The sequence below is a fragment of the Lichenostomus cassidix genome, chromosome 6, assembly GCF_008360975.1.
Source record: "Lichenostomus cassidix isolate B80296 chromosome 6, HeHo_3.0, whole genome shotgun sequence".
Classification (NCBI taxonomy): domain Eukaryota; kingdom Metazoa; phylum Chordata; class Aves; order Passeriformes; family Meliphagidae; genus Lichenostomus; species Lichenostomus cassidix.
In genome coordinates, this window is record NC_139487.1 from 19,812,192 (window position 1) to 19,837,318 (window position 25,127).

General features: G+C 40.5%; 1 protein-coding gene across 10 annotated transcripts in view; it reads right to left on the reverse strand.

Moving 5' to 3' along the window:
- USP54 (ubiquitin specific peptidase 54) overlaps window positions 1–25,127 on the reverse strand; it is a 99,387-nt gene that overhangs the window by 19,616 nt on the left and 54,644 nt on the right. For 9 of the 10 annotated variants that reach the window (XM_085065525.1, XM_085065524.1, XM_085065526.1 and 6 more), the window contains 9 exons: window positions 19,733–19,867; window positions 18,487–18,600; window positions 18,249–18,331; window positions 16,314–16,419; window positions 14,281–14,427; window positions 6,831–6,980; window positions 5,407–5,575; window positions 4,006–4,176; window positions 54–185 (listed from right to left, as the gene is read on the reverse strand). In XM_085065525.1, coding sequence (XP_084921651.1) covers window positions 54–185; window positions 4,006–4,176; window positions 5,407–5,575; window positions 6,831–6,980; window positions 14,281–14,427; window positions 16,314–16,419; window positions 18,249–18,331; window positions 18,487–18,600; window positions 19,733–19,867 — 1,207 coding nt within the window. The remainder of the gene's footprint in view (window positions 1–53; window positions 186–4,005; window positions 4,177–5,406; window positions 5,576–6,830; window positions 6,981–14,280; window positions 14,428–16,313; window positions 16,420–18,248; window positions 18,332–18,486; window positions 18,601–19,732; window positions 19,868–25,127) is intronic. The other variant, XM_085065530.1, reaches the window with a different exon arrangement.

Here is a 25,127-nt window from a genome sequence, read left to right on the forward strand (position 1 = left end):
CATTAAAAACATTCAGAAAGATACTGGAATATAAAATAAGTAACATCTCTTGCCTTCACTATGGTATCCTGATGACTGAGCCTCATCTCCTTTCCGCCGAGACCGGCTAGAACTCCTCTTGCGGTCTGCCAGCGAGCCCTTCTTTGAAACATGCCTCTGATTGCACTCACTGTCAGTCAGGTGGCCTGGAAGAAGGAAGAACACAGCAGAGATGACAAGAGCCTTCAGATCAAGTGTTCACTGTGCTAAGAGCAGCAGGACTCTCGTGCTCCTTAGGAGCTGCAGACACTCCAACACTAACTGCTAAGTTTGGGTAAGTTTTTGTATCTGTAAATTTTTGGTTTTGTCTTGGAGAGGATGTTCCATTTTTAAGGTCATAAAAGAGCAATACAGCCTCTCCAAGGACTCTGGTTAATGACAGCTTATCCACAGGCCAAGGAAAAGGCTGACTCTCCTTTGTCTTCTAATAGTCTAAGGACACCACTTTCTTGCTGTCAGTTTTAATGACCATGAACATGAAACTCCTGAGGACAGCTTGCTAGACATGATTCTGTTCAATAAAGACTCAAAGACATGAACAAGTTACCATCTAATAATAAATTACTGCACGTCATCAGCTGCTCTGCACTATCTATCTACACTATCTTTGCCTGTAGCAAACACTAAGTAATCTGAGTTAGCCTAGTCTACAGTGAAGAAGCCTCACTTGGCTCTCAAGGGCCAAGCCAGCTAATTCACATCTGCCACAAGCTAAGAGCACAAGCACAAACCATGAACATGAATCAGCTGACACACAACATTCCCTTACTACAGCTTATGTGTCTGAGTGCCAGTATTTTCTCTTGAGCACAATTTACTCCCAATTTCCTCATATCAAACGTGAATTAAGACTATTTGACATCACAGGTTTTCTGTATTGCCTTTGCTTAATTTTATAGTTCTCACACATTCACAGTCCTAAACCTGCAAGCACAAACACACACATGGCTTTACTCACGTGAGTAGTCCCAAGCAGAGATGCAGGATAAGAAGGGAATTTATGAATAAGCTACAGCGATTTTTTTCTAGCCTTTATATCACAAACTTTTACCTTGCACAGGATGACAGGAAATGAAAATCCGTACTAGCAAATAGTAGTCTAACAGCCCTCAGACTACACAGCTGGCCCTCCTGAGCCTTCTCTCTTCTCCAGAAATTAGCAAAAAAATCAACAATATTTGAAACAAATTTGATATATAAAATTGTACCTTTAACAGTTAAAAAAACGATTCACTGCAACTACAATTGCTAAAAAGATGTTACAATAAATGAATGGGAATGAATCCAAACAATAAAAAGCAAGCTACACAAGGCTTGCTTTTCTTTTCATTTGCAAAGCAAAGAGTGATTTTGTGGCCAAATTCGTTAGAAACAAGCAGACTATACAAAAGAAAAGAAATTAAGGATGCAAAAGAGGAATGTTGGCAAAGAAGATAGAAGATGTATAGCATTTTGGTGACTGAATGTGAGGCTGTGCTTTGGAGGATTTTTTTTTTTATACCTTTATACAGCATGGACTGCAAAGTATCTCTTAGGAACTCCAAGAACAGCATTATCTTATACCTTATAGCGGCTCCCCTCAAGACAGAAGAGATTTGTGCTTCACTTCAGCATGCACAACTTCTCTAGTTAAACATTCCAACCTCATAGAGATTGCCTGGTTAGCATCCTTCAACTACTATAAGAGAAACTATTTGACAATATTTACTGCTACTAGCACTTTCTTCGGGTTTGCATACAGCCCAGCTTAGCCTTTTAGAATGAGGGCTGCTAGCTTTGTACTAGTATTTTCTCCTCCTTTCAAAGATTGCAAATGTTGTCCCATTGTCATCAGACATTTTATAGCCACAGAGGAGATGTCAAGAATCAGAGGTCTGCAGGACACAGGCTTTGTCATGTTTACTTGGATAGTCTGAAACAAAGACTAAATCCAACATAATGCATGAATACAGGAACTAAAACCCCAAGAATATAAGCTAACACTTAACACTCACTTTTTGAAATTCACTAAAATAACAAGCCAGGACTTCTGAGTATCTAATGATATGCTTAAAAGGTGTCTCTTGATGAATGTATCACTTAAATACCTCATCCTCCAGACTTGGGATGGCTTCACAAGCAAACAGCAATATTCAAAGGAAAAGTTTGTTTTTGCAGGAGTTGTGTGTGTGTGTCTAAGAGCATGTCAGAGAAGAAAATGAAAAATCAAATGGGTTGAGACAGAAGACCCCCTACTCCCTCCCCCTGAAATCTCAGTTGCATGAATAGGGCAGCGAGAATACGCACATTTTTCTCAGCAGCACAGGTTGGTAGGAGCAAAGACAGGGCTTATGCAGCCACTTTTCTGCCCCCATTCTGAAGTACCCAGCAGCCTGAGGTCATATGACCCAATGGTAGTCCTTCCCCAGAGGACGATGTGGGATAGGGTCCATAATTTTCTGGGCTGGAGTAGTGGGTAAATGGCCATTAAATGAAGAATCCTGCTCTTGCCCAGAACGGTTCACTTGACAGTTCAATGTGGATGGCTTCTTTATAGCCCCACGGATCAGCATTTGATGACTGAGCAGTTGTATTAGTTGGCAGACTGACTTTTTTTGGAAAGGTTGTGGGTAGGTAAAAAAAGAGGGGAAATGCCCAGACAAGTGGCTAGCTAAGGAGACAGACTAACTATAGCTAGGGCTGAATTAGGGAAGATAAGGACAACTGAATTTAGGTGGAGAGATGGGCTAAGCTGAAGGGAATAACACAGGATAGAATCAATAGGAGAAGAAAGAAAAAGAAAAGGACAAAGTCACCAAAAATGACAGAACAAAAGGTTACATGCTGAACTTCATGCTTACATGTCTGCAACCATCCCCTTTCCTCTCCTTTTCTGCTAACTTCTGCATGGCTAGTTTTGCAGGCAGGAACCTAATCCAATAAACTCTGTGCCATTTTGCAGACTATTTAAATAATATGCCACTAGCACTTTCAATTTCTCTTCTTTGTACTCTGAAGACAAACATACATTTTGTTTCCTCATCACTCAATTTCTGCTCCAACTTTCTTTTCTTTCTCACACCCTAAGACTATGACTGGTCCCTACAGCGTTAAGTATTTTCTAAAACATTAAAAGGGCTACCTTCACGTGTGGATTATACTTACTGGGACCTCTGATGAGACATAGCAGATCCTATTTCTGATGCTAGAGAAGTCTGACCTTAACTTATGCACTATTTTTTCAGAAGTGATGTTAGAAGTTACTATATGCAGAAACAGGCTGACTGTGGTCACTGGCCATGAATAACGGAGGAGATCAACTCTTCAGACTTCCAGTTAACCTCTTTTCAACTAAAGAGTGTTCAGACAGATTCTTCAGCTGCCCGAAGCAACATACAGATTGTCTTCTCACTGCATATACCAGCTTAACTTGCTTCCATGGCACAGGTAGGACATTATCTTATGTTCCCCACTAGTGCAGTAAATATTACCAACACCCACTTACACAAAAAAGTCCTTAGTTCCCAAGTATGAGGGATTCTGGTGATGAAAGAGCCTTTCCCAGATAGCTGCAACTCCTGAAATGGAGTAACTGCCTGGAGACAAGCAAGTAGCACACACAACACTTACCAAACCCTACAACAGGGCTGTGCAGACTCCAACTCTCAGAATTAGGTAACAAAGAGAGCTGGCAGCATTGCGGATAACAGAAAAAACAATCTGTAAATGCTTGTCTGGCTAGATGCAAGTCTACAGAGGCCAATAAGACCTTTAAATCATGCTCTTTTTGGTGAATGCCAACAGTTCACTACAAATCAAAAATTTGGGATATTAAATACTGTTCACTATTCTATTATAGGTTGTGTGTATATATAGAGGTATTTTTCACTGGAATCCACTGCAGTCATCTTACCTAATGACAGCGATCACACAGATGTAATGATCACACATTACAATGATCACACAGAGGTAATAAAGATCTGCTACCTGTGTCCCTGCTGCTTTGTGAAGCTGCATCATTCTCCACGTTGTAGATGACTGTCCCCTGGGAGTCAGAGGAGAAGTGACTGACCACAGACTCATGGTGTGCCTGTTTATAAGGATAGCTGTCTGTAGAGGAATCTGTCCTGGTATCACTCGAGATAGAAGGCTCTCTCCCTGGTGAAGAAAGATATGTCAAGGAAGCCATGTTAAATTTCAATCTTTTTCAGCTATTACAAAAGTCAAGAAAGGCTAAAAAAAAAGAGAACGGGGCAACTATACAGAGGGTCACAGAAAAACAGAATACCAAAGATACCAACTCAGATTCAAGGACACCAGAGATTATGGGGAAAGTCTGCTCCTTTGGAAGCAGGGAGGGAGTGTCATTCCTTCTGAAAACCTCTTTCTTTCTCTTTGGTAAATTCAAATTTATCAAATATTTTTAATATGCAAAATTAAACTACATCCTTTGGACTGAAAGTACACATTAGTACCATACTGAAATTATTATTCATTTTCAATACTGTTGAGTACAACTACAGTATGAAACACACTGCTTCAGGGAAAGTAAAAAAATTACTCAAGTACGAAATATTAATAAGGGCAACAAGATTATCACATTAAAATAATTAACAGGTTTCATCTATTATGAATCAAAAGCTTATCTAGTATAAACTTTATACTGAAATACTTTTATCTAAAGCAAAGTAATGTGCTTCTCAAGAAGCCAGCATTGATCCTCTACTGAAAAGTATGAAGCATCATGGTTCAGTTTAAGTACAGTAATTCCTGAACTCATTAAAAGAGGTGAAAAAGGCAATCTCCTCCCTCCACTTTCATTACATGAAAGTAAAAAGTCTGGACAGTTTGAAGACTGTTGGTCATTTTACATATGTGAACTATACATTCCATAATATATGGGATATTAGTTTCATACTCATTTCTCAGTGGAGAAATTAAAGAAGAAAAGATATATTAAAGAAGGAAGTCATTCTTATGTATAACTGCAAACATTGAGCCTGAGGGCACTTCACATTTTTGGTGAGAACAAGTCCTGCAGTAAATATACTATTTAAGGATGGTTTAGAACTTTTGAAGCCAGAAACTTCAGTTATTGAAGTCACCAGTTACTGTTCCTCTCTACATCTGCACCACACCAGGTCCTTCACTTTTTTTTCACCCACAGTTTCTTTCTCCAAACTTTTTTGGACAGGATTGCTACCCAAACAATCATCAGTCTTGGACCAAGAGAGAGGTTCACAGATGAAACACTGAAATCCTCTTCAGAATTCTTGATCACCAACAACAAGCAACCCCTACCGACAATAATACACTCAAAAGAAGAAAAGCATTTCACACACCACATTTCAGCATGAAGGTACAAGGCACAGAGCCCACTCTGCTTACCCGAGTCTTCGCTGTCATAGCAAGTCCTGCTATATTGCTGTAAATCCACCTGAGGGGGCAAGTCTTGTGTTGACACTGGAGTTCCTCTTGGATCTGCATAGAGCAGCAGCAAAGGCTGATAGTGACCCTTAATGCACTTTGTCACAACATCTTTCCATTTTGGACCAATCTGAATTGACAACCAAAAAAAAAAAAAAAAAAACCCAAGAAAGGTTTTCCGTTATCATTTTCTATAATAAGTTCTCTTTTCCCCCCGTCACAGTTCTTTCAGAGTTTGATTTTCCACTGAGATACTTTAACTCTTTCCATAGCCAGCATCGACCCAGACTCAGCAAGAATGCTCTTGAATCAACCTAGTTAAAATCAAGGTCTTCACCATTCTATGGCTAAATAGATTACAATTCATGCTAAAAATACAACCACAAAAATAATCCTTCCCTTTCAAATTTCTTTTCCATAAAAAAACTTTTCATCCTCTGAGATGTTCTAACCTTGCAGCAATCAAAAAGCAGAAGAATTTGTTAACAAACAAAATGAACAATAAAAGGTATTGGGACAGCAAATTCAATTCAAAGCTAAATACTTCAAGTGTGTGAATATTTCTGCTGTGACAAAGCCTCTGTAAGCATTGATTGGCCAGGCAATTAATTCAAATTCCCCATGTACTAATACAGGTTTCACCTGATACACTGAACTTTTATTCCAACAAATCTGCTCCATACATGGGTGGTCTACTATAGCACTGCAATATCTATCCTTGGCAAATTTTTTTCTGCAGAGAAGTATGACTGAACAAATTCATTTGTTTTTTCCCTTTGAGACTGTGTCTGGCATGACTACAGGAGGAAATCTTCCTCTCTCACCTTTGTGATTCCATGACTAGAAGTAAAAAAGTGAGTGGTATGAAATAATACCAAACAATCTAATCAGTTATAATGTCGTGCCAAGATCCCAGCACTGGTGTCTTTAATGTCAAGGACCTCACACTTGGTGAAAAGGTTGAAAAAAACAACTAACAGAAGATGCGGAAAATCTGTTGTTGGCAGCAAGCACTAGGGAAGACTGGCATGTAGACACTTCAGCAGAGTCCAAAACCAGGCACTAAATAGCTACACTGCTTGTCAGCAAGGGAAAGAGATATGTGTTAGCTGTATGCACAAGCAAACTGTAGGTTTTCAAACAACAGCACAAAAACATGACTGGAAGCCAACAGAACAGAACTATGAATAGGGCTTCTGAGATTTCTGCTATACTATTTTTGAAAATATTTCACTTCACTTAGAAAAAAGGAATAACAAATTTGTGGATCCTGAGTGGAAAACCCACAAAAAAAATCTCAAAATCTGTAGAAAACAGTATGGATTTACACACAAGCAGCTAACAAATTTCCAACAGATTATTTTCCCAAACATTTTTTTTCTCACCTCTTTGACGTGAGCATCATCAAAGTACATCCACTTGCGGATTTTAGTTTGGAAGAAGAAGGTTGAATAGTGTTTTCCATAGTAACAGATCATTCCCACCAAATACAGCTCTGAGTGTTTTGCTCTGTCATCAGTTACTCTGAAGAAGAGCTTCAAGAAGGGAGATAAGAAAAATGAAAGGAGAAATTAATAAAGTGCTCAGAATTTTATATACTGTTTTATGTTCAAAGACCTCAAAGTACTACAGAGAAGTGTCAGGTTTCTACTTCAAAAGACAGAGAAAACAAGGCAATAAATAAGTGATTAAGCAATGTTTAAGCAAACACAGACACACACACCAGAAATGGGTTCTGACCGACTCACCAGATGCTCATAACTTGAGTTGGACTTGGATTCTGTATCTACTTCATTTTTTGAAGAATTTGAATTGGTTCTATTATGAAAATTTGTGTTCTGTGTCACGCTTGCTGATTATATCAAATACTGTTTAAAACATCCACTCACTTTTGCAGAAACAAAGCAGTTTGGACAGTAAACAGCTGGCATTTATTCTGTCTTTAGCAAGGACTATCCAGAATTTAGCAAGGACCAGTTTATGATGCTAACACATAGAAGATCAGCTGAAGACATCAGTAGGTCAAAAGAATTCAGCACACAGAAAAAAAAAACCCCACCTTTTCTATTTAATTGAATTTTATTAATTTAAAATGCACAGGTCTCATTTTGTTACTGCATTACTGCTTTACTACACAAAGACCACACTGTTTCACAAGCACACTTCCGTCAGCTCACACTGATTCTGGTACACTGCACTGGACAGTGCTTTCATTTTTTTTAACATAAGTGTGTGTATATATATTAACTATTTTATGTAGTATCTCAATGCTACAATAAGACTCAGCCACAGTTTGGTACACCAATAATTCAGCTCTAAAGCATTAGCTAATGTAGAGTAAGTGAATCCTCCAGGGGACAAACCTCTGAATCCTGTTTAATTCAGTCTGTCATTCAATCACACAGTGCCAGCCATCACCGCTTAGAGACTGTTCAGTTACAAATAACTCTTTAATGTTATGACCACAGTGTTATGAACATTTCACCAAATATAGGAGCTAATGGTAAAAAAATAAAAAACAAGTGCAAAGACCACCAAACTACATTTTGTCTTCAAAAGAAATAGAAATAAACTTCTGTTCTTCAAAATGAAAGAGCACGTATGTATTTTCACAGACATAGCACAACCCCAATCCAAAATTTCCTTTCACATGAAAATGTTTTTAAAATTTCAGACATTTCAGAAACTCAAGAAAATACAGTTCACAGGTTTTTCTAAGGCTTTCAGAGACAGGTCAGATCCTTGGTTCTGCCCTCTATTCCTCAATTTATGGACACTGAAAAGGTAAAGGTGGGGACTTCATATTTTTCTTGATTTGCTACTTTAGGCTACCATGAAAAAGACTTTCTCTGTAGGCAGTACTGTCCTAGGTTGCAATATTGATGTAGTTAAGTATTCTATTACCACCAGCTGTGGGCCATTAGCTGCTATCACCCACTCCGGATGACAGGCAATGGGCCATCCGTTAGCTATTATCACTTGCTAACGACCCACCCCGCATGACAGGCAATGGGCCATCAGGGACCCACCGTGTGACTCATGGACTTATCTCATCCCATTGTGAGATGCTCTGCCGAGGAGGGAGGAGCCAGGTGTTCCCACCTGGATATAACCTAGCCTTGGAACTGCCTGAGCTAGCCCTGTCTACTGGGTTCCCAGAAGACGAGAGCTACTACTAGATCTTCAGCTAGAGACTAGACCTTCACAAGATCACCGCTTCAACTGAACTGCTTCAGTTAGACTGCTACTACCACCCTAACAGGGTGTTAGGTTGTATCTGACTTTGTCAGTGCTTTTCCTTGTATTATTTCATTTATTTTTAATTTCAATCTTGACTTGTGATCTCCCACTGGTTTGTTTTCAAACCTAGACATATTTTGGCGCCCAACGTGGGGCACGACCTGGGGAAACTCAGAAATCCTATCACCATGATGGTCAGCTTATCTATATGGATGCTGTATCTCGCTCTCTATATTTTTCCTCAAATGGGAAACTATCTGCCTGTCGTATTAGTCCTGTTGCGACCAGGGAATGGCATGAAAATTGCTCTTTTGGTTTATTATGCCTATTGCGTGGTAACCTGTGAGGCGATGAATACCATTCGGAACGTATACTCAAGTTTATCTGCCTGGCCTAATCCGAGCCACTACATCTGGGACCTCCTCAGCAATCATACCCAGCCTCTGGGGTTAGGAGGAGAGAGCGGTTTCTTCCAGCCTTTCAGGTCAGGCACAGCCATTTTTGAGGATATTGAGTTCTCTCTGGATGCTAGGGATGGCATAATCTTTTTGTTAGTTCTGTTTTCCTTTTTCTCTGCAACCAGCACTGTGTACCTCATGCCGAAGATCAGAACAATATCTTGTCTTTTTGAGGAAGAGAAACAAAGCAAATCAGCAGGAAAGAGGAAAAGAACCAAAAGAGCAGTGGACGTCTCAACACAGACCATTACCAAATCAGAACAGCCGAAGCCTGTAGCAGTTGCCCCCGTCCAGAAAAAGAAATCCAAGAGCAAATCAGTCCGCACAGCAACTGATGAGGATGCGGCAGGACCATCTCACCAAGCAGAAGAGACAGAGCCAGAGATCATCACTCGCTCTCTATCCCTGGGGGAGCTGCGTGACCTACGGAGGGAATTCACCCGGCAGGCAAACGAGTCCATCTTAACCTGGCTGCTCCGTATCTGGGACGCCGCCGCTAATGACACCATTCTGGACGGAAGTGAGGCCAAGCAACTGAGATCCCTGTCCCAGGATGTGGTCATTGACCAGGGGATTGGGAAAACCCAAGAAACTCTCAGCCTCTGGCGGCGATTGCTGGCGAGTGTACGGGACAGATACCTGTGCAAAGAAGACCTCCAGATGCACCAAAGAAAATAGAACACAATAGAACAAAGTATCCGATGCCTGAGAGAATTGGCCGTGCTAGAGATCATTTTCTCGGACAGCGAGAGATTCCCCAAGAACCCAGATAATGTCCAGTGCACTTCACAAATGTGGCTAAGATTCGCGCGGCTCGGACCAGAGATATACTCTCGTTACCTGGCAACACTGCAGTGGAGGGAAGGCGAAGACCAAGTGGGCGTGTTAACAAACAAACTGAGAATTTACGAGGACACTGTCACTGCCCCACTACGCACCCAGGTCTCATCGGTAGAAACAAACCTCGCCGAGCAAGTCCGGAGATTGATTGAAGAGAGCCACCAGAAACTAAGGAAAGAGCTCACAAAAAGATTTTTCCATGCCACACCAAAACCAACCCGAGTCTCTGCCATCAGGAGCAGACGTACTCCAGTCAGAGAAAAAAAACAAACTCCACGACGTGACCTCTAGTTTTTCCTTCAAGAGCATGGGGAAGACATGAAGAAGTGAGATAAGAAACCCACCTCCTCCTTAGCAGCCCGGGTACGTGAATTGAAAACAGAAACATCCACTTCAGGAGGCTCATCTAGGTACAACACTGCCCCAGTCTCTTGTGGACAGAACCCCCGACAAAATGAAAAGGATAATATGACTGATCCTCTTGAAGGAACCTCAGGAACACATTTACGGGAGAAGAACATCGTGCACCAAAAACAGGATTAGAAGAGCCCTGCCTCTAGCCAAGTAGAGGAAAGGGATAATCGGATCTATTGGACTGTGTGAATCCGATGGCCTGGCACGTCTGACCCACAAAGATACACGGCTTTGGTTGACACCGGCGCTCAGTGCACCCTGATGCCATCCAGGTATGTGGGGACCGAATCCATTTCTATTTCTGGGGTGACAGGAGGATCCCAGCAGCTGACTGTACTGGAAGCTGAAGTGAGTTTAACTAGGAATGAGTAGCAGAAACACCCCATTGTGACTGGTCCAGACGCCCCATGCATCCTCAACATAGATTATCTCAGGAGTAGATATTTCAAGGACCCGAAGGGACATCGCTGGGCTTTTGGAATAGCAGCCGTAGAGATTGAAAACATAAGACAACTGAATAGCCTGCCTGGTCTCTCAGATAACCCGTCTGCTGTAGGACTACTGAGAATTGAAGAACAGCGGGTACCAATTGCTACAGCAACAGTGCATCGCCGGCAATACCGCACTGACAGAGACTCTGTGGCCCCCATCCATAAGATGATTCGAGATCTGGAAAGCCAAGGGGTGGTCAGCAAAGCTCACTCACCCTTTAACAGCCCTATATGGCCGGTGCGTAAGTCCAGTGAAGAATAGAGACTGACGGTAGATTACCGTGGCCTGAATGAAGTCACACCACCACTGAGTGCTGCTGTACCGAACATGTTAGAACTTCAGTATGAGCTGGAATCCAAGGCAGCAAAGTGGTATGCGACCATTGATATTGCCAATGCCTTTTTCTCCATTCCTCTGGCAGCAGAGTGCAAGCCTCAGTTTGCTTTCACCTGGAGAGGTGTGCAGTACACATGAAACCGACTGCCCCAGGGGTGGAAGCACAGTCCCACCATCTGCCATAGACTGATCCAAGCTGCACTGGAAAAGAGTGAGGCTCCAAAACATCTGCAGTATATTGATAACATCATTGTGTAAGGGGACACAGCAACGGAAGTATTTGGGAAAAGAGAAAAAATCATCAAAATTCTCCTAGAAGCCGGTTTCGCCATCAAGAAGAGCAAAGTCAAGGGACCCGCCCGAGAGATCCAGTTCCTGGGAGTAAAGTGGCAAGATGGACGACGTCAGATTCCTTCTGAAGTCATCAATAAGATCATCGCGATGTCTCCACCAACCAACAAGAAGGAGACGCAAGCTTTCCTAGGCGCCATAGGCTTTTGGAGAATGCACATCCCTGAGTATAGCCAGATCGTGAGTCCTCTCTACCTCATAACCCGCAAGAAAAACGATTTCCGCTGGGGCCCTGAACAGCAGCAAACCTTCACCCAGATCAAACAGGAGATCGCTCATGCGGTAGCACTTAGCCCAGTCAGGACAAGACCAGAGGTAAAAAATGTGCTTTACTCTGCAGCCGAGAGCCATGGTCTGTCCTAGAGCCTTTAGCAGAAGGTGCCTGGCGAGACCCGAGGTCAACCACTGGGATTCTGGAGTCGAAGTTACAGAGGGTCTGAAGTCAACTACACTCCCACCGAGAAAGAAATCTTGGCAGCTTACGAAAGAGTCCAAGCCGCCTCAGAGATGATCGGCACAGAAACACAACTTCTCCTTGCACCCCGACTGCCAGTGCTGGGGTGGATATTCAAGGGAAAGATTCCCTCTACTCACCATACCACTGATGCCACGTGGAGCAAATGGATTACCCTCATCACACAGCGCGCCCGTATAGGAAACCCAAATCGCCCTGGGATTCTGGAAATCATAACAAACTAGCCTGAAGGTGAGACTTTTAAATTATCTTCAGAAGAAGCAGAGGAGCAAGTAGCACGTGCCGAGGAAGCACCCCCGTATAATGAGCTGCCAGAGAGTGAAAGACGCTATGCCCTCTTCACCGATGGTTCCTGCCGAATTGTAAGCGCAGATCGAAAATGGAAAGCTGCAGTATGGAGCCCCACACGACAAGCTGTACAGGCTACCGAGGGACAAGGTAGATCGAGTCAGGTCGCAGAGCTTAAAGCCATCCAACTGGCTTTAGATATTGCTGAACGAGAGAAATGGCCAAGGCTTTATCTCTACACCGACTCCTGGATGGTAGCCAATGCACTGTGGAGATGGTTAGATCGCTGGAGAAAGGCTAACTGGCAGCGCAGAGGAAAACCCATCTGGGCCGCTGAGATTTGGCAGGACATTGCCACCCGGGCAAAAAAGCTGACTGTGAAAGTTCAACATGTGGATGCACATGTACCCAAGAGTCGGGCTAATAAAGAGCATCGTAACAACGAGCAGGTAGACCGAGCTGCCAAAGTAGAAGTGTCACAAGTGGATCTGGACTGGCAGCACAAAAGAAAATTATTTCTAGCTCGTTGGGCCCATGATACCTCTGGTCATCAAGGGAGAGATGCGACATACAGGTGGGCTCGTGACCGAGGGGTGGACTTGACCATAGACAACATCTCACAGGTCATCCACAGCTGTGAGACTTGCGCTGCAATCAAACAGGCCAAGCGGGTGAAGCCTCTGTGGTATGGTAGACGATGGTCAAAGTACAAGTATGGGGAAGTATGGCAAGTTGACTACATCACACTTCCCCAAACCCGCCAAAAAAAGCGCTACGTGTTGACCATGATGGAAGCAACCACGGGATGGTTAGAGACCTACCCTGTGCCTCATGCTACTGCCCGGAACACCATCTTGAGTCTGGAAAAGCAAGTCCTGTGGAGACATGGTACCCCTGAGAGAATCGAGTCTGACAATAGAACCCATTTCAAGAATAGCCTCATAAACACCTAGGCTAGAAAACACGGAATTGAATGGATATACCATATCCCCTATCATGCACCAGCTGCTGAAAAAGTTAAACGGTGCAATAAAATACTTAAGACAACTTTGAAGGCACTTGGCGGAGAAACCTTCAAAAATTGAGAACTGAACTTAGCAAAGGCCACCTAGATAGTTAACACAAGAGGTTCTATCAATCGAGCCAGTCCTGCCGAGTCCGAACCTTTGCACACAGTAGATAGAGATAAAATCCCTGTGATACACGTAAGAGGTTTCTTAAAAAAGACTGTTTAGATTAGTCCCACCTCAGGCAAAGGCAAACCCATCCATGGAGTGGTTTTTGCCCAAGAACCTAGTTATACTTGGTGAGTGATGAAAGCAGATAGAGAAACCTGTTGTGTACCACAAAGAAACCTTATCTTAAGTGAAAACTGTGTAGATGGTAATAGAATAAGGGGTGGATAATGTCCTAGGTTGCAATATTGATGTAGTTAAGTATTCTATTACCACCAGCTGTGGGCCATTAGCTGCTATCACCCACTCCGGATGACAAGCAATGGGCCATCCGTTAGCTATTATCACTTGCTAACGACCCACCCCGCATGACAGGCAATGGGCCATCAGGGACCCACCGTGTGACTCATGGACTTATCTCATCCCATTGTGAGATGCTCTGCCGAGGAGGGAGGAGCCAGGTGTTCCCACCTGGATATAACCTAGCCTTGGAACTGCCTGAGGTAGCCCTGTCTACTGAGTTCCCAGAGGACGAGAGCTACTACTGGATCTTCAACTAGAGACTAGACCTTCACAAGATCACCACTTCAACTGGACTACTTCAGTTAGACTGCTACTACCACCCTAACAGAGTGTTAGGTTGTATCTGACTTTGTCAGTGCTTTTCCTTGTATTATTTCATTTATTTTTAATTTCAATCTTGACTTGTGATCTCCCACTGGTTTGTTTTCATACCTAGACAAGTACCAAAATACAAAAAACTCACATCTCCCAGTTTAAGGCAAGTTCCCAGACTGTGAATCACATCCTCAGCCAGATCAGAGTGGTCTGAGTCCCAAACCAGCCCAATGGTGATGATCTGTGGCGAGTTCATCAGCACACGACGAATACGGATCTTTTCCCCACAGTTACTCTGAGGATACAAATAAAACAGGACATTGAATATAATTCTTCTCTTGTTATAATGTTATGGCAAGACACTAACAAGTACACTAACAGAAGTACAGCTTCCACAGAGGAGGTGGTGAAGCACAGCAGATATACACTCAGTGCCAGGGTATGAGCTTCTCATGTCATAGATGTGCTGTGCTATTAAGACTATCTGGAATTCTCAAGCTTTAAAGTGAACACGGCTGATTCTTCCTCATGCTATTGATAATGTTTAAAACACAGAGCAAAAAAATAAGTTTATTTTAGAAAAGATAAGCAAGCATACATGAAAGATCTCAGCAACATTCTTAGGAACTGGAGGCAAAGGTCACTTTTGATTAGAATCTCAAATTAAGAGACCAAAGCTTTGTATGACAGCGCCAGAAAAAATTTCAGAGCCCTGCTTTGCTGTTAAATTTGTGTGGTTCCACAGGGTACCTCAAGCATCCCATCTGAGACAGTATAGTTAGGTCAGTATTTATATAAATATAAGAACAGCAGCTGGAAGATCAGGAGAATAAGAGTTGTTTTAATAACTCATAAGAGTTCTACCATTCTTATTTCCCATTTTGATTTTTCTTCCCATTTTTTAGTTTTTAAATAACTACCAGTGCATTTTTGGGGGTGGCGCCAATGACACAACAGAGTGGGGGGGACATGACAAAAACTATAGCAAAGTCCATTTGCAACATTCGCTTTTTCCCTGAGGCACACCACAAAGGTACTCCTGCAAGATTCCAGGAAAAAAAAGAAAATTTCATACCAAGAATCGTTGCTCTTGTCTACAGAGTCCAGTTTCACAGTTGGATATAATAATTTCTGACACTAAAACCAGGGAAGAGATCACAAAGCATCTCTTCCCCACAGCAATCTAGAAAATTGAACCAGAATTTCTGTCCCAACCATCAGTGAGACACAAAAATGAAAAATTAAAAAAACAGAAAGAAACTGTAGAGGACTCTGATGTTTAAATGTAGATATGAGGTTTTAATTAAGATTACTTTATTCACACATATTTTGAAAGGGTCATTTAAAGCTCAAGCAATTCTGCATATTACCTCCCAACCTATCTTACTCTCAAATTGTCTTCTTTCCTTCAGCATTTTCAGCATGACAGCAGGAAGATGGCATCCTGATAAAAAGCTTTCCTTGCATAACTTTGAGGCCACACTTAGCTAAATCTCAATAGAAAATTTTCTTGAGTATAAAAAGAAAGGGGCAGAAAATGCTGGTAGGCAATTTTATCCAACTGATCATTTCACAAATAGCAGTTTGCCCTGACCAAGAACGTATTTCTACTAAATTTCACATGCTTTGGTTATTAAATAGCTGGACTTACATGCATCTTTTAAATTACTACAAAATATCTTAATTTCTTTTACTTAGATAACTGAGCACTATTTGCCAATATTAAATATATAAATATTTTAATGGAGACTTTTGAACAAGGTTTCAGAGTTATAGATTGGGAGGTGGGCCAGGTGTAAAATCGAAGTACTTACACTGCCCCCAGGGACCAGGCACACAAGCCCTCCTGTTAGAGCCTGTATTGCTTCACTGAGGACTTGTAATGCACCTAACAGCAGCATTACATGAAGTAGCAATGATGCAGCTGCTTCCTGCCCTACCTATTAATCAATACGTAAAAAAAAGTTTGATGATAACTCTTTCTGCATATTTATTAAAAGGCAAAACAAGATATTAAACTGTCACTTTAGAAATCTAGCACTTACAATATACATAAAAATATCCTGTGCTTACTTCTTATGTCTGGTCAAAGAAGCACTCATCATCACTAATTTTTCCCTATTTTCACTGAATAACTGTGAGATACTGAATTCATACCCACAGAAAACTAAGGCTACTCACTGGACAGTTTCGCAGGTCCCCCATAGTGCTGGCATTCTGCAGGAGCTCTCCAAACATATCTGGAGTTGGCTTCTCTCGCCTCTCCAGCATACAAATAGCTTGATTGCTTCAGTATAGACAAAGTATGGAAAATAACAGTTTAATAATAAAATAAAAACACAAACCCATACTACACTAGTATACCTTTCACCTAAATTTTGTTAAGGTTAAGAAACTTAAAATGCTCAACACTATTAAACGTTGTAGTACAGAAAAAAACCACACAATTAAGTGTGAATTACTACATCTTCCACAAAAATACTGCATAAAGGAAACAACTAAAACTCAAAATAGAAACAGATTGTTTGGCTTAAATTTTGTATCTTAAAAGAAAATTTCAGCATTTTGATACATACTTGGTTCCAAAATTGAACATTTGCTTAAAAATGCTCCGCCTTCAACAACCACAATTATAGCAAAGTAACACAATAAGGCACATACTTAATAAAATTACAAACAAAAAATAGCACAATACCCAATTTATTTCATTGTCCAAGTTGAAAGAAAGATGACAATATGTACACAAGAATATTAGTGCTCAAAGCACTTTCAAGGTTAAAATGATTTCAGAGGTAAATAGATATATTACTATGGATTTCTACTTTTAAAATAATGCATAACTTAAGATCTATTGCGGTATTTCACATAAAATACTGAACACCATTTACATAACTGTTTTCCCCTTTTTCTAATTAATATTCTGATACACAGTGCCTGCTGGAACCTAATGAAAAACTACAGCTCGATGGAACAGCAGGCAGCAGCCACAAGGGGGATGCTTTACAATACTCTAGGTACATGGGTAAAGTGGTACCTTTTCACAGATCTGAAAGTGAAAAGTAACTATCAATTTTCATGACATTTTTTACAGGCTGTGTAACCACATGTCTCACATGCCAGACATAAAGAAGTTGTAATCCAAAAATTTCAAGACAGAAGCAAATAAGAAACTCCTGCCTCAATTAGATTTTCAAAGCTTTTAACTGAGCAGCCATCTACTCAAAGAAGACTTCTCCAGTATTAGTTCAAACAATCTTCTATAGACCTGGAGCTTATGCTCTGTGCACCACCTTTAATGTAAGGTCACAGTGACCAGGGCAGTTCCCCCATAACTAGATTAAACAAGAGCTATATATTCATCCAAGAAAAGAGGATTTGAGGAACTACAGGCTGGTCTGTCTCACTCCACCACCTGGGGCCATGACAGACCAAATCAATCCCCTTGGAAATCAACTCCAGGCATATGAAGGACCAAGCGAGTCAAAGCAGCCAGCATGGATTTACCAAGGACAAGCCACGTCTGAACTCCAGTGAGAATTTCCCTCTCTGCATCTTCTCCTAGTTACTGGGGAACTGCCCTGGTCACCATGAAGGAGGAAAAAAGCTTTCCACAGTTCAGAACTGGACAGGCAGCCCAGAGAAATCATGGAATTTTTGTCTTTTAAACAATTTCAAAACTCAGCTACACACAACCCCAAGCAGCCTGATTTAGTTTTGAAGTTAGCCCTGCTTTGAACAGGAGGATGGAGTAGATGTCCAAAGGTCCTTTTCAATGTAATTTTTTTTGTTGTTTTCCTTATCTGCCTTCTTAAATCACCTGCTCACGCATTAAAGTCCTTCAAAATGTACATGAGTCCTTGCCATTACAGTTGTCAAGATTCAGAATCATAAACAAGCAGACACACTGATCCATGCTGAAATTGCCATCTTCTGCTTCACTAAGTCCTCATATTCTTTATCACTGTTATCAAAGCTCCACCAACTTTAAACAAACCATATTCTAGCCATTCAATCAATAAAGATCAAACTGCAATACCAATATGGGAGGGGAAATAAAAAAAGAAAAAAGGAAAAAAAAAGAGGGGGGGAAGGCTTCTTGTGAAAAACTCAACTCACCAGAGTGAGGTTGTGGAAATATAATGTACCATCTGGATGAAAGGTAATGGGTCAGAGGTGGCACCACAGCTGGTACAAACACACTAGAGAGAAAGAATATATTGACAAGATTAAACAGGTATTTCCACTGCAACACTTCTGCCTGCACATTTCTTTACCATGGCAGTGCATGTTTTAGGAACAAAAACATTGAACTTGAGAACTGGTGATTGGTATTATGCACATATCATCACCTCACCTGTTCAAATAAAGTCATTGCAAACTTCTGATGGGAAACACAATGTGGTGCAGTGCAAATATCTTCCTTTGTCTCATCTGCAATGTGGAAGTGAATTCGCATTAACAGGTTTTCCTAGCCAAAGGAAAAAAAAGGAAAAAATGCATTAGATAATTTCAACTGCAGACAAGACTTAAGATATAAAGCTTAAAAGCATGTCTGATGCAATCATATTATAGACAGAAGGCTCCTGCAAATTTGTGAAAGTTGCTTCAAAAACAAAGAAGTTGGTATTTCTTGGATAAAAAAGAAAATGGCCTCCACTTCTGATTTGAAATGCTACATCAGATAACCATTTATTTTATTTACTAGCACTGCTGAAGATTCTGCTGATTTTTCTGTCCAATTTTTGAGCATCAATGGATATGACCAAATGTTAGACAGAGCACCTATGCAGTTTTAAAAATCACTGGATTGACACTAACTTCTCATCAACACAAAATAAATCAACTTCTACATTCCACAAAAGTTTTGAAATATGGCACAAAATCTACATTTTTTCAAAAAGGGGGGGAACTAATAAATGAAGAGGCAGAATAAATTCTGTATGAAACAAAAGTACTGAACATTTTCTAGGGATTATTTCATACAACTACATCTGTTTTAAAGTTGTCAGGAGTTCTTGACCCAAGACGTTCTCTCCTCCCACTGTTGCCAACATTAATCTGTGGGTGCCAGAAGTCTCTTGACACCTCTTTCAGCAGAACACTTTTCACTATCACTGTTAGCTGCCTGGGTGGCTTACAGGCCTGCAATAAACAGGTCAAGATTAAGTATTTAGCAGAACAGTTCTAACCTTGTATAATTTCCCTTGAACAATTTTCCTGTGAAAACACAATTTCAGAAAAACTGGTAAACAAAGTGTCCTTTCACCCTTTTGAGGCAATCCTTAAAACTAGAATCCTGGATGATTCTTTCAGTGCAATTTTTTCATAATTCTTAGCTAAGACACACTTGAGAGTACAAGCAGTACATATGAAAAAGTAACTGTAAAAATGGTTAACGATGATATTACCATTTCCAAATCATTAGACTGGGGATCTCTCTGTGCACTTCTCCAGCCTAAACATGCAAAGTCTGTTGCAATTTGGGCAAAGGAGAAATGGAGGGGAAAATAATAAAGTGGGGAAAAAAAAAAAAATCAGGGAAGACTGAGTAGTGGTGGGCCACATCTGTGCCTGTCACACCATCTTTCAGTTATACTCACAAAACATTCAGCAGCATCATCCATGATGCCCAGTTGGAAGCGTTGCTCATCCTGAAATGTCTTTGCAAGAGCAGTGCGCAGTGCATCAGAAGGCAGTACTTTCTCACTGCTACACTGAAACTGGTTGAATATACCCTAATAAAAACCCAAAAATATAGTTAAGTTACTGTATTTTTAAATATGACTCTATTTATCTGAAAACATGGCAAACATTGAACTTGCTTGGATCCTGCAACACACAGATATTTGTATGGTACACAGACTCCATAAGAGAAAATTCTAAAAGTTCTTCCTTTGAAATTGTATGCACCTTTGTGTATGTCTTCCTTTCCTTTCACATATACAAGGAGGGTTAGGAGTTTAAGAGCAAAAGGTCCTCAGTGTCAATCCCCCCTGGATCTTTTTTTCTCCAAATCTGATTCCTGAAGCAAATACAATGAGCACCAAAACTTCCTCACTCTTTCCTCCCACTTCTCCCCTTCCATTTAACTTTCTCACTTCCAGCTTACACATGCCCCCCTTGTTTCCTCTTTAAAGCAACTCTTTCCAAACATCTTAGCCCTTAAATAGCCACAACTTGCAGACTTTAAGGAATTTACCTTTCATAAGTGGGTAAGAATTAGATCACTTTTGTGCCAGCATGCAGGAGGGAAAAGGCATGACGCAAATAGGAACAGTAGTTCCTACGTATAGCCAGCTGCTCACTTGCTGCCATAAACCTGCATTTTCATAACTGTAATTCACACATCACCTGCGTAACCATTTGCAAGGATGAGTAGTTCTAAAAAGACACGTTTTTGTCTGAAGTGTAGGCTATATGCATCAAAGTTTAGTACATATTCCCAACTGATTAAACCCCCACATTCATTTAGTGTGCTTGCGTGCACTTGTGTGCGAAATATCTAAAACATCATCTGAACAGTTATTTAACTTTCACTATGTCCTTCCTACAAAAACAGGAACATAATTCTGTATGCAAGATCCTCAGTTTAAGTAAAAAACTTCTAGTCCGTATTTTCATACAAGATAACTCTCCATCGCTACTGTGCTCTACTTTCTACCTCACTTCATATGACAAGCAACCATCTCCATCAATGTCAACCTCAAAATTCTGCTTGTCCTTTCCTATAAAACCTTCCTCACAATTTCTCTAAAGACTGTGGAAAAGCTCAATTTTTACTGCAAGAGATGAAAAAAGGAGCTCCTTTAATTGTGCACTAGTCGGCTTTTCTGCCTTCTAAACTTCGTAAAACAAGGAGAAGAGCAAACTTTGCCTGTTTGGTTTTCTTCCAAATCTATACTAATCTGCAATTATCCACAGTTCATGTAGCACTTCTTCCCTTAATGACAGAAGGCTTCTCCCCAACGTACTTAGGGTCTATATTAATTGGAAATAATCTAAATCTTTCTCTCCTCGAACTATTCTTACTGGTTTCTTATCAGGAAACGAGAAGGTAAACTGGGAGGTTTGCCAAGTAGCACAATCTTGTCTGTTTTGAGGAAGCTGGAAGGAGTGCAGAGCACAGCTGTCACTGCACAGGCAGCAAACCAACCTCCAAACCCCTGCCATTTCTGCCCATAGGAATGGTAGATTGTGTCAACACCATGAATTGTAAGATAGATGTAATATGCCTATCTTTACTGCAACTTTTATTTTGGTATTCCTCAGGTGCTCATTCACAAGTGAGGGCCCCTTGTGCTAAAGCCCACAGCTCTTCTACTATTGACTTTACTAGAGTGTCACAGAACCATAAGAAAAGGGTAATGAAGAGAAAGTACAGAGGAAGTGTCATACTTGATGAATTACAGACAATACCTGTCCTCAGGTTTTTTTAATATATACACACATAAAAGAGAAAGAATGACAAAGTCTCTGCACTTAAACTCAATCGCTATTTCTGTCACTGATAACTGAGCAAGTTTCATGTTTCATTAGTGAATTTTCTCATTTCAGTGAACCTCAAAAAAAAAAGGTAGTGAAACATAACTCCACCTTGCTTCACACTTTACATTAAATGATTTAAGAGCACTTGAAAATATCCACAACTGTGCTTTAGAAATGCATTTATTCTGTTTATTCAATCTCACTTCATAGACCTGGAAATGGAGACACCTGCCTAGCAACTGGTCTACAACCACACTGCCATGAGCTGATGGACAGGACCTGGTTTGCTTCAATGAGACCCCTGAAATTACTTTGCACTCTTGGAGGGTGAGAATCAATGCAGGCTCTAAACTAGGTAAAAGGAGAAGCAAGCAAGCAAACTGAAACTCTTCTTTTAAATTTCAGTCTTTAAAGAAATAATATACTTACCATGGAACAAAAAATAATCAAGCAATGTCAAAGAATTCTGTGAAGAATGCAAAAATCAGGAAGTAAAAGACCCCAATGGAAGAATGCTTCCTCAAATTTGTAATGACATAGCACACAATGGTATAGTCTTATTTAGATTACAAGGAGGAAAAAAAAAGTCTTAAAACCAGTGAGTAATTGTGCATTTTAATCTAATAAAGATCAAATCTGATCATGTCATTGCATAGTGCAGTTTAGAGCACATTGGAAGCCAGTGCTTGTAGGAAGTCACAAAAGCACCTCAAATAGAGCAAAAGGCACTTTGAACACAGGGGAGTTTGATTTTTCTTAGGTTTCAGTCAGCAGGGCTGGGTTGGAGTTTCTTTGGGGAGATGGGGTTATTGCAGTTGATTCCTCTTTATTTTTCAAGATAAGTTCTTTGTTCCCCTTCAGAACAGGTCTTTCTTGTCTTCCAGCCTTAGATGGACAGGTGTGGCATTTCCTGCAATTTCATCATTTTAAACTATCTAAGTCAGATCTCCCTCCTTAATTTAAGGTCTTGCCTGTGAGCGATACTGTTAATTGTTAAAACATTTGTTCCATACACAGGTATGAAAGCCAGCTGGGTGCAGACCAGGAAAGCACTCCTGATTCTGCCCCAGGAGTTCTCACGGCTCCTTTCTTCCAAGTGTTTATGAAACATGAGAACTTGATATATGAAACATTCAAACTTCCTTCTCCTCCAAAAACTTCTTCAACTGAAACTGGAATTGGTGGAAATCCCATCAGAGTACTCACTGCACTAATCTCTTTCAATGGCTACATTTTAACACAAATGAGCATGTTCCTAACAGTGGCAACAATATGAATTGAGCCACTGCTAAAATCCTCATGAAAATGGTAAGTTTCTTCTATTTTACTAGTTTTCAGTAACTAAAATCAAGGATGCAGAAGAAAAAAAGAATTACCTTAACACAGAATCTAAGAATTACTAATAGCCTATTAATAGCAGTACTTTGACTTCTACACTGAGAACACATTCTTGGCACATTGGTCAGTCTACAAGCCAAGACAGAGGACATTATGAACAAGGGATTTTTCAGATAGGAAGTCTGTATTCTGGTTATACTGCATTCCTGAGGTCTATATAGAAAAGAAGCCCATCTCCCTTCTCCACAGCTCTTCAAAAGTGTGGAAAGGGTAGCAGGGAATGAAATTAGGAAGTGCAAGTGTTCTTTAAGACCAGTAAATTCCCAAAGTTCATCTAGTTGCATAAAATCTTTCCCCAAACACTAAGTTAAGTTCAACTCCAATTACATTGTTATCTTTCGCCAGTTTGCTCTCAGGTGATTCCAAACCTGGATCTTCCTTAACCATCCCAAACAATCACTTGTAGAGCCTCACTTGGCTTTTTCCCTAGTTTTTTAACAGAAAGCTTCATATCCCTTCTACTACTACACAGCTGGGCCTCTGACACATATCAGAACACAGCCTTGCAGAGTCAGTGGGTTTCCAAAAGAGTGTCCTCCAAGAAGTGTGGGGATCAGTATGAACTTTCTAGATGTATATTGATCAGGACCAAATAAAGGAAAGCAACCCAAGGTTTGAGACAAGGAATATTTATCATGCAACTCTTCAAGTGGAAAACCTTGAAGATATTTCAGAACACTAGAATCTACATAATCATAATCAAAGTTATTTTTCACTTGGTTTAGAGAACAAAGATAGCAAGTATTCTTTTAGGTAATTAATGGGATTGACATGTACTCTTGGGAGTTCTTTTAAGGATCTGAAAGTTGCAATAGCTGTGAACCCCCCCCCCCCCCCCATAGTTTACAAGATCTGGTCCCAAATATATTTAATAATGTTTGGAAAAAACTTCCTCCCTAGGAAAGAAGTATTCCATTTATTTGGGGTAAATTAACATCTGCAGTGTGTAACTAACCATGCTGATGAAACAAACCAAACTTGATATATATGCACATGTGACTTTTTAATCAAGCATGCAAAAATAGGCTGACATAAGAATAAATTTATGGCTGAAGACAATAGGCAACAATAACTGAATCAGATCAGTGCTCATGCACAGTAAATTTGAGTTGTGTCCCCAGCAGCTTTCTGAGAACTAACTATTCCCTTCCAGAATTATGCAGAAGTTTCTTCTGTATGGGGATATCACTGTAGTGGTATGCTACTTCTTTCAAAGAACAAAACAAGTTTCCCTCAAATGCCTTAGTATTCCCTACACTAATCAACTGTTTCTGGGTTTTGGTGATGGGGTTTTTGTTTGTATTTTTTTTAAGCTTTTTCTCCATTTTAATAGCATGCCCTTCTTACTGCATTCAATTCACTGGACTTTTTTTCTTGCTGATAGCACCTAATCTCTCATTCAGAACATCGCACTCTCCCAGTGGAGCCTCTTAGTACAACAACTTGTTTCATATTCTGGCTGCTAAAAATCACTTTTCTCCTATCCAAACACATCAGCCTCCACCCACAGTATTTCCACTAGCTCACATTTCTTCTCCATATTTCCGCATGTTATATTCACCTTCAAGGTTGTAATAAATTCTAGCTCTATTTGGTTTTGTGTTTTTTGATCTCTTCAAACCTCTAAGTCTGATAACAATCAACTTGGATTTCCATTTATTCCTTTCTTTTTGTGTCTCTTCCATTTGTACTCACACTGTACCCTGAATATTAATATCAGGTCCCCAGAACAGACTGTCAAGTGAGGCTACTACCAAAATCAAGTAAAACAAACACTTTCCACAAGTGTTGTTTAGGAGGGTGGCAGAAATCCAAATCACAGAAAGTGCACATCTACCAGTTAACAAATCATTAACTGCTGGATCAAGATCAAAACAGGCAATTGCTATTTGGAAGCCTTAATTACCAGTTTATTAACTCAGGAAACTGTACTTGCTGCTGGTTTATCTGTCAGGCAGTTAATTGCAAGTGCCAACTGAAAGTAAAAGTTCAAACAATGAAAGTAATTATTTTTTGTATTTTGACTACTGCTTTACCCTGAAATACTATTACGATTTGAAAAAGGCATAAAACAAGAGGATGAAATCTTTGCAACCAACCTACCACTGTCTG